Raw genomic sequence first — 17,324 nt, forward strand, 5'->3', positions numbered from 1 at the left:
ATCTTACATCTTTTGAAAGAATTTTTGTCATTTTGTGGATAACTAACCCCTCGAGCTCAGAACAATGTCAGAAGTTTATTGATTTTCAAGGTTAAGTTAGACACCCCTTTTGATTATTTTTTTTTTCTTATGACCTACGTAATATAGTTTGGCCCAAATATTGCTTTTGAACACATCCAAGATATTCAACAAGCATACAATAATTTCTCGCGATTATATCTATAAAGTCCAAATAAACAAGAGATGGCAGATATATAGAGACCAACACATGCATTCAAATTTTGATAACATATATGTGTAACTCCATTATCTCTCAACCATCATAATGACCCATTGAAATTTTATTATACACCATCATATATATTATATATAAATTGGTTCCTATCTCGGAAGAAAGGTACTTTCAGATATCTCATTAACAGAGAAAGAACTTGAAGACTCGCCAGCAATTGTTTTTGTTGGATCCATTTTAGCATGCAAGAAAAATGCTGGTTCTCGTGGAGAAGGCAATTCAAGTGAGATATTACTAAGATATGACACAATTGTTGATATTGTAGGTCTTTCATCTGGATTTTCTTGAACACACAATAAACCAATCTGAATGCACCTTATAACTTCAGATTCAGAACAATTTTCTTTCATTTTTGGGTCCAATACGGATAACGGTGTTTGGTTGCAAAATTGTCTCCACACCTGTAACCAATTTATCAACTTAATAGGATTATTAAAGTAAAGAATATTTTTTGTGTTTTCTTTTTTAAAAATATTCTAATGTTTAATTTCATTCAATTTTGCCTCTAACGTTTTTGATTCATTTAATTTTGTTTCTAACATTTAGAATTTGTGTCAAGTTATTTTTGAATGTTTTTTATTTTGTCCCTAATATTTTAGATAGAATTAACTTCCAAAAGTAATTTTAGCATAAACAAAAAATATTGAGAACAAAATTGAATGATATTAAATATTAAATTTTTTTTTTAAAAAATTATAAAGGTTACAAACAAAAAACATATTTTTTATAGACTTGCATAAAGGGAACAAGGTTGTGTTACGTTGAAGAATTTATATATTAGATTATTTCACTTACTAAACTTAGAAGACCTTCTGCAATATTCATTGGAACCTACATTCTTTTTTCCTGTAATAATTTCGAGAATCATGACTCCAAAACTGAAAATATCTGACTTTTCAGAAAATTTTCCTTGCATTGCGTATTCAGGAGACATATAACCCCTATAAAATAAGAAAGAATGTATCATGCCCATGCCATGGTTAAACTTCCCATGTATAAGTTACATATAGGAAAGTACAGAAAGATGACTTACAGTGTTCCAACAACTCTAGATGCAGATCCTTGTTGTTGATCTATGATTCGAGCAAGACCAAAGTCTGAAATTTTAGAATTCATATTTTCATCTAGCAATATATTACTAGGTTTAAGATCACGATGAATAACTTTGAGACGAGAATATTCATGTAAGTAAAGAATTCCTTGAGCAATTCCATCTATAATATTGTAGCGTTCAGACCAACTTAACAACTTCTCAGAATGAGGATCTACAAAATTTTTAGTGAATATATATTAATACATATTAGACAACTAGATACTTCAAATATAGTTCAAAATATATAATGCAAATTAATCACAAAAATATGCGAAAGTTAAATAACTAAAGAGAAGTTTAAGAGGGGAAAAGCAACAAACCGAACAGAAAGTAATCCAAGCTCTTGTTTGGAACATATTCATAGATAAGTATCTTCTCTTGTCCTTCAAGACAGAATCCTAAAAATGCTACTAGATTTTTATGTTGAAGTTTGGCTATTAATAAAACCTCGTTTTTGAATTCAGTAGCACCTTGGGTAGAACTTTTTGAAAGTCTCTTTACAGCTATATGTCGTCCATCAGGAAGAACACCCTAAAATATATAAAAAAGAATATTAAAAGTAATTGAAAGAAATAGATTTTCTCTTTTTTATTTTCTCTCCTACCTTGTAAACTTGTCCAAATCCACCTTTGCCAATCTCATTCTCTTGTGAAAAGTGATTTGTTGCCGCTTCAATTATAGACAAATTGAATTGCAAGCCCCCTATAGTGTTACTTTCATGGCCAACTAGACAAAACAAATTATTAACATTTTAAATCCAATAACTTTGCAAATTTCTCTAAGCTTACAAATAAATTGTAAACTAACAATTATATTGAATTTTTCATTTTCCACAAGATACTTACAATTTTTTCTGAGGATGGTCTTATTGTAACTTTTTCTTGCTCTTTTCCGAAACAAATAGCAACAAAAAGAGAGGAGTAACACCAAAGCAACAACGGGGACAACAATAATCAAGATAACTGCTCGTGATCGACCAGTTTTCACTACAATACAAAAATTATTATTCATAAATATATAAATCATATTCATAAATGTTTTAAAGTTAATAAAAGAAAAAATAAATGAGGACATCAACATTTTTTTTGTCAATACACTATTTACACACATCCACTCACACATTTAGAGTTTTTAAATTACAGTCCAATCTTAATTGAGAATTGGACCCTAATAAAATATTCTAAGAGACAATTAAAGTGCGTTTGGTTTATATTTTTATTTTTTGTTTTTATTTTTAGTATTTTTTGTTTTTTTAATTTTGTGAAAGAAAAAATAAAAAAACAAAATTTTATTTTTTATTTTCATCTTTTATTTTTATTTTTTATTTTTTAAATTCAAAAAATAAAAAATATTAAAAATAAAAACAGAAAATAAAATTGTAAATCAAAAGCAACCTTAATTTGTCTTTTGAACTCTGCCTCGATTGTGAGGATATCAGCTTAAAGGCGAGTGCTCTTGTGTAGAAATAAAATATTTTCTATACGTATAGAAACACATGTCGTTATTAGAAGACCGTTGGATGCTATGCTGGAATATTAATAGAGACAAATTCTGCACTATTGGTCCTATAAAATTTGGGACTGGATCTACTCATTTTTTTTTTATAATTGACTGAGAGAATAAAATATGATTTTTTATTATTAATTTTGTAAGTAAAACTAAGAATATATATAAAAATAATAATAAAAAATTAAAAATCACACTTTATACTTTTAATTTTTTTTAAGGTAGATCCTATTTGAAAGATACTTTATGTTAAAAGTTGATGTCGTGGAGCCTCAATTCCCAATTGGACAAGGTCATCTATGATCCATCAAAGATTTACATAGTTTTCAAGGCCCAAGAAAGAAAAATCACTATTTACTACCGCATAGGACCCAGCTCACTTTAATAACTTCCTATTAAAAATTTAATTTAATATAATTTATTTAGTGTGTGTTTGAATTAAAGTTTATAAATAGGAGTTTATATAAAATTAATTTTATAAATTTGATTTGGATAAAAAATAAATTTATGTTAACGTAATTTATGTTTGGTAATTTTTATATTAAAATAAATTATAATAAAATAAATGTTATTTAGATTACATTACTCAAAATTATTTTTAGATAAAAATTATTAAAAAAGATATTAATTTAAATAATTTTTTTATATTATTTTATCATTTTAATTTAAATATTTGAATAAATTTTATTAATTAATTTTATAATAAAATTAATATTTATTTATTAAATTAAAAATAATATATAAAAATTGATAAAAATATATTTTATATTAAAAATAGAAAAATATATGAATAAACTAATAGTTTAATATGTTAATGTAAATAAATATTAAATTAAAAGATAAAACGTCAATAAAATACATAAAAAATATCTTATACATAGCCAAATAAAAATAAGTAAAAAATTAAATGAACAAAGTCAAATAAAAATAAAAAAGACTTCCTAAAAGATAAACATAAAGAATAGTATAATAAATGATAAAAAAAAGTCTATATGAACTAAGAATTAATAAAAACAATAATATACATAAGAAATGAGAACTCTAAAAAAATAATATAAAAAAATATAATAAAATAAAAAAATAAAAGGTTAAAAGAGAATAATACAAATTTTATAATATCAAATAAAAAAATATTTTATATATTTTTTAAATATTTTTAGTATTTTTTAATTTAATATTATTTTAGACTACAAATTTTTATTAATTACAATTTTATTGTTATTTATGGTTAATTTTTTATTTATTTTATCCTTTTTAATAGAATTATAATTCCTGTTATATAAAATCTCAATAATAAACATAGTATATAAAAATTATAAGTTAATATAGATGATTAATTGTATTTTTTTATAGAAAAAATAAAAGATAGAATTAATAAAAAAGAAATAAATTTTTTCGCTTAAATTTTCAAAGATAACAAACTAACATGAATGTGAACATAAAAATTATAATTTTAGTTTAACATAAATTAATTAATTTTTATTTTTCAATTTTTCAGTTAACTAATATCCAACCCAAATTAAATTGATCTTATTCTTAAAATCTCTCTTACTCACGCAACCTCTTAAAATTAATTATATGAATAGTAAATTAATATGTCATATTATTATTATTATTATTATTATTATTATTATTATTATTATTATTATTATTAATAATCATGTACTATTACAAGTAAAATATTAAAAAAATATAAAATTTAAAATTTAGAATTTTAAATTTTAAATTTAGAATTTGTTATTTATTTTTAATTATATTTTTTTAAATTTAAATGTACTGATTTTTAGAATTTAGGATTTTAATTTTATTATTTTTTATATTATGTTTTATTTTAAATTTAAATGTACTAATTTTGTGGAGACTAATTTTATACTTTAAACATAAAAAATAGAAATATAAGACTAATAAATTCATATTTTATAATAATTTTTGTATTGAAAAAAAAAGTGAAATTTATCAATTTAATTCGTACATATTCTTCATAAATGCATACTTTTGTGAATTTTTTTTAATTATGCTTAATTGTTAGAAACATGTTTTTTAGGTCTTTAAAGGATTGATATGTTTGTTTAAGTTGTTTAAGGTTTAGAAAGTAAAGATGGCTTGAAAAAATAGAAGAAAAGCATGTAAAAGTGAAGATTTCGAGAAAAAAAGAAGAAGGGAGCAATTATATATTATGCCCACATACTAGTGAAAAATTATGCACATGTGCGTGTGCACCTACATGTGTGCGCACACCCTGATCGCGTGCCTCATTTAAAATAGCACATGATTTGCAATTTGGGAACCATATTTGAAGCAATTTATGAAGGGACATAGAACATCATACACTCGTTTTTCTTTGTTTTTTTACGATTTTAGAATCTTGAATTTTCGAAAGAGAAGTTCTAACTTCTCTCTAAAATTCAAGGGTTTCTTGTACATTTCTCTCTTGCTTTTAGGTTTTAGTTTGTTTAATTGTAGTTCTTAATTTATGATTTCTTATTTTGCTGCTATAGTGTTTTAGAATTTCTTATTACTTCTTCTATTTTGTTATTTTATGTCCTTAAATCCTTGTTGAATTCTCATTTTCATTTAATAAATTTGATATTTTATGTTTTATTATTGAACTCCGCTAGGGAGACAATGAGAAATCTTGACAATGTGTACGGATTTTGAATTTGGCCCAATATAAGAAAAAAAAGAAATCCAACCAGTTATTTTAAAAAATTAACCATCCCAACTCTAATTTACCAGAGAAATTTATCCAAACACCCTCTTCCCCCTTCCCCTCCCCTCCCAAACCATCTGCTACCACACCCTCATCAATCATCCCATCTCTCCGGCGTTAGAAGCTTTCTCACCGGCCATCAAACAACCATCCACGTAAATATTAAAATAATCATCCGATTACCTAGTGAAATGACCATCCAACATTTGTTAATTATATATACTTAAACTGAATCAAACAAAATAATCATCCAATTAAGAATTAAAATAACCATCTACATACCCAGTGAATTGAACATCCAGCATCTAAATTCGTCCGTTAATGTATATACCTTGGCCAAAAACCTCCGCAACACCACGAAACAAAGCACTCGCCTTCTTGATATCTTCAATCCGATGCACCACATCCACCGGAGGCAATCCACCGAACCCCAAATCACCATACACGTGGCACCATCCCCACTCGCTGTATGTCACGGATGAAGACGCTAGGACGGTGAAACCCGTCGACTGTCGGGGGCTGCACGACCGCCGCGTTGGTGGCTGCGCAACGGATGCAATGTGCGCGAAGGGGGTGTCTTCATCGGATGTTCTCAGACAGCTGGACGGCATCGGGTTGCGTTTTGGGCGACGGACAGTGGTGATCTTCTCGGCGTCAATGCAAAAAGAGTGAAAGAGACTGCCGGAGCTGCTTAGGCGAATGACGCAAACTGCACGACGGTGCTGCTTAGGCGTTCGCAGTGCGCACGACAGCGTCAGCCGGAGCTATGGTTGACAGCGGCTGCTGTCGGTGGCGGCACGACATCGGTGAGACAGGAAGACACTGGGCGAGAAGGAAGTCACATCACATGGGGGAGAGGGAGACCGTTTTTGCAGTGTACGTAACTGTTGCAAATCCTTATTTACTTTAAATTTCAAATTGGAAATTATTAAAAATTAGTTAATTTAATTATCATTTGATGTTAATTTTAATTTTATCCCTATGGTACACGTTATACACTAAATTAATTGTCTTCCCATATTTTCTCTTTATTATTGCTTAATTGAGATGTTATTATTGTTTCTTGAATTGTGTAGTTGTAGATTTTACTAATTCTTACAATTTATGAAGTTTTATGTTTATGCACTCTAGGTATTTGATAAAACGCTTAACTTAGTTATAGAATAGATTTTATATTTTTGGCTTAAGTTGGAAACTTGGGTGAACTTGAGTCATTAATATTCAAGTTAAGTGATAATCCAGAGATATTAATTAATCTTATTTTCACTAAAGCTAATTTTTTACTAATTCAATTAATAAGTTAGTTAGGACTTGTGGATTAACATTAATTAAGTCTAATTGACTTTTCTTTGGGTTTGTTCTTTGTAATTAATTATTATGTTGTGGTTAGTGACAAAGATAGTAATCATATACCCTCAATTACTTTAATTATCCTTAGTCTTATCGCTTTGCTATTTAATCCTTGCTTGCTCTTTTAATTTCTTAATTATTATTTAAATTTTCATCAATTGCTATTAAATCTCCGATTTTTTTATAGCCAATAATAATACACTCGATTATAATTCCTAGGGAGAACGACCTAAAATTAAACTCCTAATTATTGATTTGAAATTGTAGCATCTTTTGCTAAATTTTGAAAAGTGTTAAATTTTAGTTTAGAACTACAACGAATCTTGAGTTTTAAACTTATGAATTTTCTAAACCATGGTTTAGTACTCGTCAAAGGCATTAAATCTAAAGATACGTTTATTGCGTAATTGCATTCATTTAATAGATCTTAGGTTGCGTTTGTTTCATAAGACTGAAACTAGAGAATTAGGATTGAGTATTGTGTTTAATGGTCAGAGACTAGAATTAAAATTTCAGTCCCGAGATACAAAATTTCAATCCATTCATTACTTTCAGAAAGTGAGACACAAGAAATTAAAATTTCTAGAGACAAAAATTAAAACTTTAATAATATTTTCTTTTTAAAAATATTTTCATTTAACTTTTCAAATTTTAAATATATCCTTCGATCTTTATATTTATCTTAAACTAAACATAATACTAAAATATAATCCAATCTTATACACTTTATATAAAATAGAATACAAAATTTCTGTCTTTTAATATTTGTCCCTCGATCTCAATCTCTCTTCTAAACATAACATGAATAATCATTAACTGAATAAAGACCAATCTCTAATAGTTACCTAGTCATATTATTTTGAAAACTACTCTATTTTTAATATTAAAAAATAATAGATGAATAAAGTATTTTTATAATAAAGTTTAATCATTTTTTGTTTTTTTAATTAATTTTTATCGTGTCAATAAATGATTAAACCAATTTAATTAAAATTAATTATTAAAATAATTTGATCATATAACATTATTGTTTAATATTTATTTATGAAGTACACAAATTTCGTTCTGTTATTATGTTCATATATATCTAATATGAAGGACTAACAATGGATAAAGTAGGATAAGATTTAGACTCTATTCTAACTTTATTTTATCTTACATGTGGATTGAGAATCTCTCAACTCTAATTCTACCCGCGTCTTAAAATTCTAAATCCTACCTTACTTCACCCTACCCTACCTTACTCGTAGAAATATCAAAATTTTCAAAGTAAATATAAAATTCAATCATTTTAAATTTTATACATATTAATAAAATAAAATATAAAAAATTAACACTCTAAATTACTAAATTAACTAACTAGATTAGTAATTGTTCATTTATTGTAAATTATTACATGAGAAATGTTGTGAATTCAACTCTCATCTTTTTCACTATATATTTAATTTTTATAAAAATATATATTAAAAACACGCTTAAATATCATTAAATAAAGATATATTTTTAATATTTTTAAACATGCTTAAATACCATTAAATACTAACTACGTGTCAAGTATTATTATTTACTTATATTTTTAAAATAAATTTAAAAATTTTATATAATATTATTAATTAACACAAAAAATATTTAACATATTTTGTCTACCTATACTTTTTTAATTAAAAAATATTTGTTTATTCTTTAACATTAATAAAATTAATATATTGTTATTTATAAAAAATTATATATATATACACACCAAATTTTCGTATCTAATAAAAATTTAAAATTAAAGTGGTTGTCTGTGTCATTTTGTATCATGTGATGTCAGTGCGTGCGAGTGCTTCCTGCGTGCAACTGTGAAGTAACAGAACTGTATTATAACATTATTGGGATGTAAAATACTCTATCCATACCTGTAGTTGTAGTTGACGGAGGCTGATCGTCCGTACCATTCCTATAGAATGGAAACAACTCAAACCTCAAAGTGCAGCTTGGATACAAAACTCTGCCACCTATGCTTCCCAAACAACACCACGGAATCGCCGTTTCAATCACATCGTGAATACAGTAATTACAATCCAAAGTAGCCAGATCTTTCGTGCACTGCCCCTGCACGAACAATCTTTGCACATCGTTCAACACAAACGACTCTGTGTAATATCTGTCACTCCGATCCCAGATTTCTCCCGCCACCTTCGTCAACGCACTCCACAGTTCGTACTTGTAGTAGCTTTTGTAATCGTCATAGTCGGTAACATTCATCATCTTGAATCTCGGATTAGTTCCCATTGTTCTGAAGAAAGAGTAGTTGGAGTAACGAAGCAAGCAATGGTTGTACCAGATTACAGCCTCCATGGACGTTGGACACTCGGAGGCGATTCGGTTTGTGGCGTTGACTATGCAGTCTGCGCAGAGAGAAGGGGGTAGGTCAGCGCGGCACAAGTAGAGGCCAAAGAAGTTGTTGCTAACATTGCTCATGTAGAACTCGTTGTCGTTCGAGTTTCTTGCCTTGGAAGACAAGTCAGAGAGGAGCGTCGTTAGGCGTTTCTGTAAGTTTGTGGGTTGATTATTTGAACATTGGTGAGACAAATAACCCGGATCTGGCGAATATTTCGACTCCATGATTGGATACTTTGTAGCAGGAGCAAGTGCTTTAGAGACGCCATGACGATAGAAAGGGTAAAATTCAAAGCGAACATTACAGCTGGGGAGCAATACTCTCCCTCCTCGTCTTCCTTTACAACATTCATGGATCTGCCCAACGGCGAATCCAAGACAAGATCTGCAATCTCCAACCGAGAGGTCTTGGGTGCATTGAGCAAGAGTAAAAATCGTCTCAAGTTTTGTTACCTTTTGTTCCTTTGTGGCATACTTGTTGAGAGAAACCGCGGCTTGATCTGCAGTTTCGTTCACTGTGTTGACAAGAAGAGGGACAAAGATGTCTTGATTAATGGAAACATTGAAGTTGTTGGACATGGGAGTGAAGGGCTCTGTTTTGGGAACAGAAAAGAAACGAGTGTTGGAATACCGAACCATGCATTGTTCGTACCAGATCATACCCCATAGGGATAAGGTGCACTCTGTAGAGAGAACATGGGTTGCGCTTTGAACGCAGTCTCCACAAACATCAAAGGGTACATCACCCCTGCACATGAAGAGTCCATACACTGCATTAGAAGTATCTTTGTTCTCTATGATGGTGTCGTTGTAGAAGATGGTGATGGTGGCTTTGGAAGATAGGGATGAGAAAAGTGTGATGAGGTTTACTTGGTAGGTGCTGTTAAAAGTGGTTCTATCTTCAGAACACTTTGGGCCTTGGTAATCAAGTTCTTTTGCTTTAGTAGTTGTTGGGAAACTCATGATAAAGCTAACAAGGGAAAAGATGAAGACAAGAAGCCTGAGGAAGTTGAAGTTCAAAGCCATGGTATGGTGGAGCTAATAACAAGTACGTACATACCAATTGCCAAATTTGTTTGTGTATTAATAATAATGAGGGAATGAATTAATGAACAACTGCATGTGGGTGCCGAATAATGTCATAAAATCATTCTTTTCACAAGTATAAACTCATAAATTTAAATTAATAAGAGAAGACATATGATAATTATACCTTATATATTCTCTTAAATATATTTTTTCTTTTAAATTTGTTTATTTTTTATATAATTTTTTTGTCTTATATTAATTTTTTTTAGAATTCAACAAAAATTAAATTCTAAAATTTTGTATAATTAAAATTTTAATACCATGTTATAAATTATATATATATTTTTTAATTTAAACAGATAAAAAATATATTTCTAATAAATAATAATGCAAGTCAATGGTGTAAAAATTGCAGGGTTAATTAGTCAAGGTTGTGAGTGTAAAACACTTTGCAAGACAAGAGAAATCTAGATAGAATATGAATGCTATGGGAATTTGGATGCTATATGAATAAGACTTTGCTAAGAAGAATTTTAGTTGCTTGAATCCCCTATTCCCCTTCCACATTATAATGCATTGAGAGCGACGCTCATACATAATTATGATATTTCTGATCTTGATATACCCATTTTAAATGTATATTAAAATTAATTATTAGTATAAAATATATATTAAAAATAAATTAAATAATATATATTTTAATATAATTATATAATAATTAATTTTAATGTACAAGTAACTTTTTTATTTTCGATATAATAAAATTTATATGTACAAGTAGTTAGTAATAGCTGTTTAACATTGACTAAAAATAGCAAAAATGTTTTATTATTTTTACGTTTTTTTAGGAATATGTTTTTTTTTTCTATTTATAAGAAATTAATTAGATCAGAGGCTGATTTTTTAATTAGTGGTTTTTTCCTAGACTAAAACTTAGTTTTTTTTTTCTTATGTCGTAGTGTACCGCCTATATTAAGCTAACTAAACCTAACATTGGGTAAACATAGAATAAAAGATTTCTTAATAAAAAAATACCTTAAAAATACGAAAATACTAAATATAAAAAATCATTAATTTTAAAAGTGATAGTCACTTTTAATTAATCAAAGAAAAAACTTGATTATAAATAATTATAAAAATAATTTATTTACCTAATATTTTTTAATATTTTAAAAATAATTAGACTGATCATCAAAGAATGATATGTGTACAAAATTGTTTGTTACTTATATATTTATGGTTTAATTATTTTATTAGTTCTATAATTTTGCAAAATTTTTAATTAGGTTCTTATAATTTTTTTTAATTGGATTTTTATACTAATTTTTTTTAATTGAGCTCCTATACTTTTTTTTATTTTTATTTGAGTCTCTGTATTAATTTTTTTTTTAGTTAGAACCTTATACAATTAAGCTAATTACTACCAAAAAAGATCTAATTAAAAAAAATTGATACTAAAACTCAATTAACAAAAAAATATAGAAATCTAATGGAAAATTTTACAAACTATAAAAACTAAAGTAATTAAATCTATATTTATTTTATTTTATCACATTGGATTAATTATAAATTCATTGCATTTTCACTCGCCTATTTCTGATCTGTCCTTTGATTTAACATGTGTGTATTATTTATAAATAAAAAATATTTAGAAAAAAATTAGACTAAATAAAATTATTTATTTTGTATTTTTAACTACTATTTATTTTATTTTATATTATTTAATTATCATTGAATATTTAAGTAATGCTTAATATAATAAATATATATTTATATATTATATATAATTACAAATATTAAAATAAAATAAAATAATTTTAAATTATTATCTTATTAACATAAACTGTTTACTAGTATTTAAATGGTGGTATACAACTATACAAGAGAAAGGAAGACAGGGGAGAGACTGAATCACGTCAATGGAGAAGTAATTAAAGTCATTGAGATATTTAAAATATAAAAATAAAAATAAAATTGCAACCAAAAACAGACAAACAAGTGTCATTATCTTATGTCTTGTCTTTGGAAAATGTAAAGCTCGATTAGTTTTGTCTTCGGGAAAAAAGGAAAATGGAAAGAAAATCAGAAGACTTGACTAACATCTATATTCTAGAGCATACTAATAAGATGATAAACTTCATGATAATTACCGTTAAATTTGTTGTTACCGACTAGGGCCGGAAAAAAGTCAAGCAATTTACTAGGGGTCTGTAGTGTGATTTGTATTTGGTTTGGCCTGATTTATTCTGTTATAAAATAGGTATAAATTCAGACTTTTTTAAAAGTCTTAATATATTAATAGACCAGATTTAAGCTTACTAATTAGTTTTATAGACTTGTCAGGCATGTTTGGACATGTTAAAATATAATTAAATATATAAATAATTATTTATTATTAATAAAATTATGAGATATTTTAAATTTATTATATTTTATTATAAATATTTTTGTATATTTTAAATATATTAAAAGTTTAAAATTTTTTATAAATATTAAATATATGACATATTACATATAACTATTTTTATTAAAAAATAATTTTTTAAATAATATTTTTATTTTGTAAAAAAAAATTATCAGGCCTTTTAATAGGCTTCAAGCCAGGCCAGGTTGAATAACAGGCCGACCTAATACTTTATAAAGAGTCTATAACAGATTGCAGGCCAGACTCAGACCAATCAACTGTATGACAGGCCAGACCTGTTAAGAGCAAAGCCTGGCCTGGTTTGGCCTGTTTCCACTCCTACGACAAGCCCCAAAATTATAACAAACAGTTTAAGCAAGCGTTCGAGTTCGAATTTCGTCTTATACATTAATAATTTATTAATTAACGATAAATTTTTAAATAAAATTCAGTATCATAACGAATTAGTTTTTAACTTGTCAAATTAAAAATACCATAAAAAATAAAAAATATAGCAAACAAAAGTTACAATAAGCAAGATCCAAAAGTCATTAATAAAGAGTATTCAAGAAATTAAGTTGGATTGATTTTGTGATTAACTCACTAATTTATTTAAGTAAGTGTCGAGAGTTTTAAATCTTGTTTTATGTATGCAGCTATTTAAATATACATCCTAAAAGAGGATTATAAGCCATCAAATGCTAATAAACAAAAGCATTACTATATCATTGTATAAAACCAGTAAAACGATTAAAATCAGAAGTAACAACCTTAACATTATAAAAGAAGGTCGATAAACCACTCTAAAGTAAGTATGTTCATAGCTACTAACAAAAAGATATTTATAGACTTAAATATCGGAGTCTCCTTACAAGTTGTTCTCTTGGCATGGTCATCAATAATATAAGGACTTGGATTTTCATCATCTCTTGAGCTCGAAATCATTGCACTTAGTCCGAACATTTAATGCCATCTCTAAAAACCCTAAAGTGTTAGATATTTGGTTGATCGTGATATTAATCTGCAATAAAAAATTCAACCGATAACACCCCATAAAGAAAAACAAGTTGGGAAAGATGGACATAAAACTATTATTATTCCTGATCACAATAAAAGAGAACATCATGATCATAGTCCCCTTGATTTTGGTCGTGGAGATAGCTAAACCGCAGAAGGTCGGCACTTTGCTGGCTTAAGAGAGAATTATGTCCACGCTATGCAAGAGATGCATCATTGTGTCTAGGAGATGAGACGCCAACTCACAGAATGTTCCCGACAATCAAGGTCACGAAGCTATGCCACTAAGGACTGCCATGATGGTCGGGAAAGAAGGACACCAAATCGAGGTCATCAACGACATTAAAGAGATGATCGTCGTCATTTACAGTCTCCCCGGAGAGACAAGAGGGTAGTACCCTGACCTAAGGATCAAGGTTGCAAGAATCAAACCAGTCAAGTGATTGGTTTAATGGTTCAATCGGAGTCGAACCCTAATTGAATTGTTTTAATTAAATATACAATAAAATTATTAAAATTCAATATACATATAGATATTATAGAAATTAAAACAGTGACTTAGTATAAACATTTGTATATTTTAGTATAAAAGAGACATGCAAATCATAATTAAATCAATTTTCTTTTTCATTCTCAAATTTTCTTTCCCTCTCTATGACTTCTTGCACAATAATAAATTGGTGTTGCATAATTCTTCTATCCAGGTTCATCTCAGAGCAATTTCTTTACCTCTAATCACATTCTTGGAAATAACATAGAGTTCTTACTTTTGGAGGCTAAAACCTAGAGCGAAGATCATATTCAAGAATCACAAAAAAAGAATTGAGAATAACAAACTTACATAAAAACTCAAACCACCAGCAACAAAGAATTCAGAATCACAAAATTTTTTTACAAAGACTTCTAATCAAGTATTCAACAATAAAGACTTAGAATCCAAAAATAGAAAACTCAGCATCCAAAGTCAGAAAATTCAAAAATAGAAAAACTAAACAAAGAACCCATACTCAAAACAAAGAATTCATACTCAGCATCCAAATTAAATTCATAATCACATCACCAACAATTTCCAACTCAGAACACACAATTAACAAAATTAATAATCACCGTTAAAATCAACCATTAACCCCAACTGAAAATCCCATCAACAAAATTAACTCAGTAAAAAAATTCAACAAAATCACTCAAATCAACCATCAACCATTATTTCAAAAAATTAACATCATAAACTGAAAAACTCACTGTGGCAACTCATATAATTAACAAAATAAAAAAATTAATTAAAAAGCTGAAGAACTCACTGCGGCAGAGAGAGTAGAGAAGACCTAGAGTCTACGACAGCAGAGACAGATGCTCGGCAGGACAGAGACGGCTGACAACATAAGCTTCAAACTGACCTTTCGATGACGATGACGATAGAAGCTTTAAACCAACCTTCCGACGACGACGACAACATAAGATTTGTGTGGCGAGGGTGGCAATTGCTAGTGGTCACTACCGATGCCGATAATGGAAGGGATGGTGGAGGCGCTCCTTCTGCTCGTTGAAGGAAATTATGGTTGGAAGAGAGAGGGAGGCATTTGTGACTTCGTTAGGCTCGTTTGGGAATTGGGACTGGGTTAGTGGGTTTTTTCTTTTTTTTCTGGTGTTAAAATAACGCCGTTTCTGAGGCGAATTGCAAAACTAGGCCTGAAAAAACTTGGTCGGTTAAGCCGATTTACCAGTTAACCACCAGTTCAACCAATTTTTTAACTAGTTTTTTGCAGGACAGTTCTGGGGTCAATTGAACCGGCCAGATGATCAGTTAATTCGGTCGAACCGGCCAATCCAGTTTTTAAACCTTGACTAAGGACAGACACAGGAAATTGGAAGGCGATTTTGAACTGAATCACGCTCAGCCTTGTCTAAAAGAAGAAGAACTCCGTTAAGGAAGGAAAGTCCTAAAAGGCATAAAGATACACGTGAACATGTTATTATGGAACAAATCCCATTTTCTTCCCATGTTCTTCAAGTTCTATTGCTGAAGAACTTCAATAAGCCAACCAACTTGAAGTTTGAGGGGGTCACTGATCCTCAGAAGCATATTGACGTTTTCGGAGCAAAAATGAACCTAGAAAAGGTAGGAGATGCCATACGATGCAAATCCTTCCCGGCGATATTATTAAGACCAGCTATGGCATGGCTTAATTTATTACCTTTAAGGTCGATCTCATATTTTGCCAATATGAATCCAAAACTTCTTGCTCATGTCACTACCAGAAGAACTCAGGCAAAGCACCCAATTTTCCTACTCAAAGTAGAACAAAGGGTTGGAGAAAGTATTAGAGATTATTGAAAAGTACACAATGATAAAATCACGATCTGTTTTTTTTTTTAATCAGAGTTAGCATTTTTGAGAGCTAATGTGAATTTATTTACATGGGTACCTTTTAATATGCTAGGTATAGATCATGCATTTATATCTCATCTACTTGCTATTGACCCTACAATTAAACTGGTCACACAAAGACGTCGGAATATGTCACCTGACCGAACTGTCAAAGTCAAAAAGCAAGTTTAGGAATTATTAGATGCAAGGTTTATAAGAGAATTAACTTATTCAATATGGTTATCAAATGTAATAATGAGAAATGGTAAATGTGTGTAGATTATACATATTTGAATAAAGTCTGTCCTAAGAATTATTTTCCATTACCAAACATTGATAACATGATTTGCTCAGCCTCAGGATATTGGATACTCAGCTTTTTGGATACTTATAGTGGTTATAATCAAATACATATGCATAAATCGGATGAAAATAAAACTGCTTCCATTAATCCAAAGGGTATATATGGTTAGCTAGGAGTCGGAACCGTTTGCCTAAAAGTTTTCGCATGCTCACGAGTTGCAACTATTTTTTTCCTCACCATTTCAAAGAACCTACAGGGACACACCACCACCATTGCATTATAGAAAAAACAAAATTTGAAAAATTATCTTTAGAACTTCCAAACAATGAGAATGAGACAAAAATTAACCTAAAGTAATATTATAAAAACAAGATCTACGTGGTAGCACTTTCATCTAAACAAGAACAAGTATAAAAGGAAAAAGAGACAGAAAAAGCATAAACCGTACATATGCATATGAAGGTGGAAGGATAAAACCTAGAAAAAGATTCTTTGCATGTATACGAAAGTATAAAAATTTACAGATGTCATAAAAAATACAGTAAAATATAAATAAACATGCACAAACGCAAAAGGAGAAAGGCAATACCAAAGGAATCTTAGGTGAAGAAAAATAGAAAGTAAAAAATGAAAGGAAGTTCTTTCTGAAGATAAAAAACGACAAAGGAAGGGAGAAAATTTTTAGAGTATATACCCATTTTGGTCTTAAAAAATTTTAGACTGGACACTTTAGTCTCTAACTAAAATTAATTATTCAATTGATCCCTAACAATTAATTTCATCAGTCACTTAGGTCCTTTACTCCGTTAATTCTAACGGAGGACAAAATAGTCCCTGACAACTCTAACAGGAGACAAAATAGTCCATGA

The 17,324-nt window shown here is 28.7% G+C and overlaps 1 protein-coding gene across 1 annotated transcript; it reads right to left on the reverse strand.

The window, feature by feature from the left end:
• Nucleotides 1-269: 269 nt before the first annotated feature.
• LOC112797275 (cysteine-rich receptor-like protein kinase 19) lies at nucleotides 270-10,424 on the reverse strand. The gene is given in 8 exon segments (XM_029297944.2): nucleotides 270-693; nucleotides 1,088-1,124; nucleotides 1,126-1,233; nucleotides 1,326-1,557; nucleotides 1,706-1,916; nucleotides 1,990-2,111; nucleotides 2,231-2,371; nucleotides 8,850-10,424. Coding segments are annotated over 8 exon segments (2,673 nt in total). The 5' UTR covers nucleotides 10,360-10,424; the 3' UTR covers nucleotides 270-381.
• Between the last annotated feature and the right edge of the window lie 6,900 nt (nucleotides 10,425-17,324).

The sequence above is a fragment of the Arachis hypogaea genome, chromosome 4 (genome assembly GCF_003086295.3).
Source record: "Arachis hypogaea cultivar Tifrunner chromosome 4, arahy.Tifrunner.gnm2.J5K5, whole genome shotgun sequence".
Taxonomy (NCBI): Eukaryota; Viridiplantae; Streptophyta; class Magnoliopsida; order Fabales; family Fabaceae; genus Arachis; species Arachis hypogaea.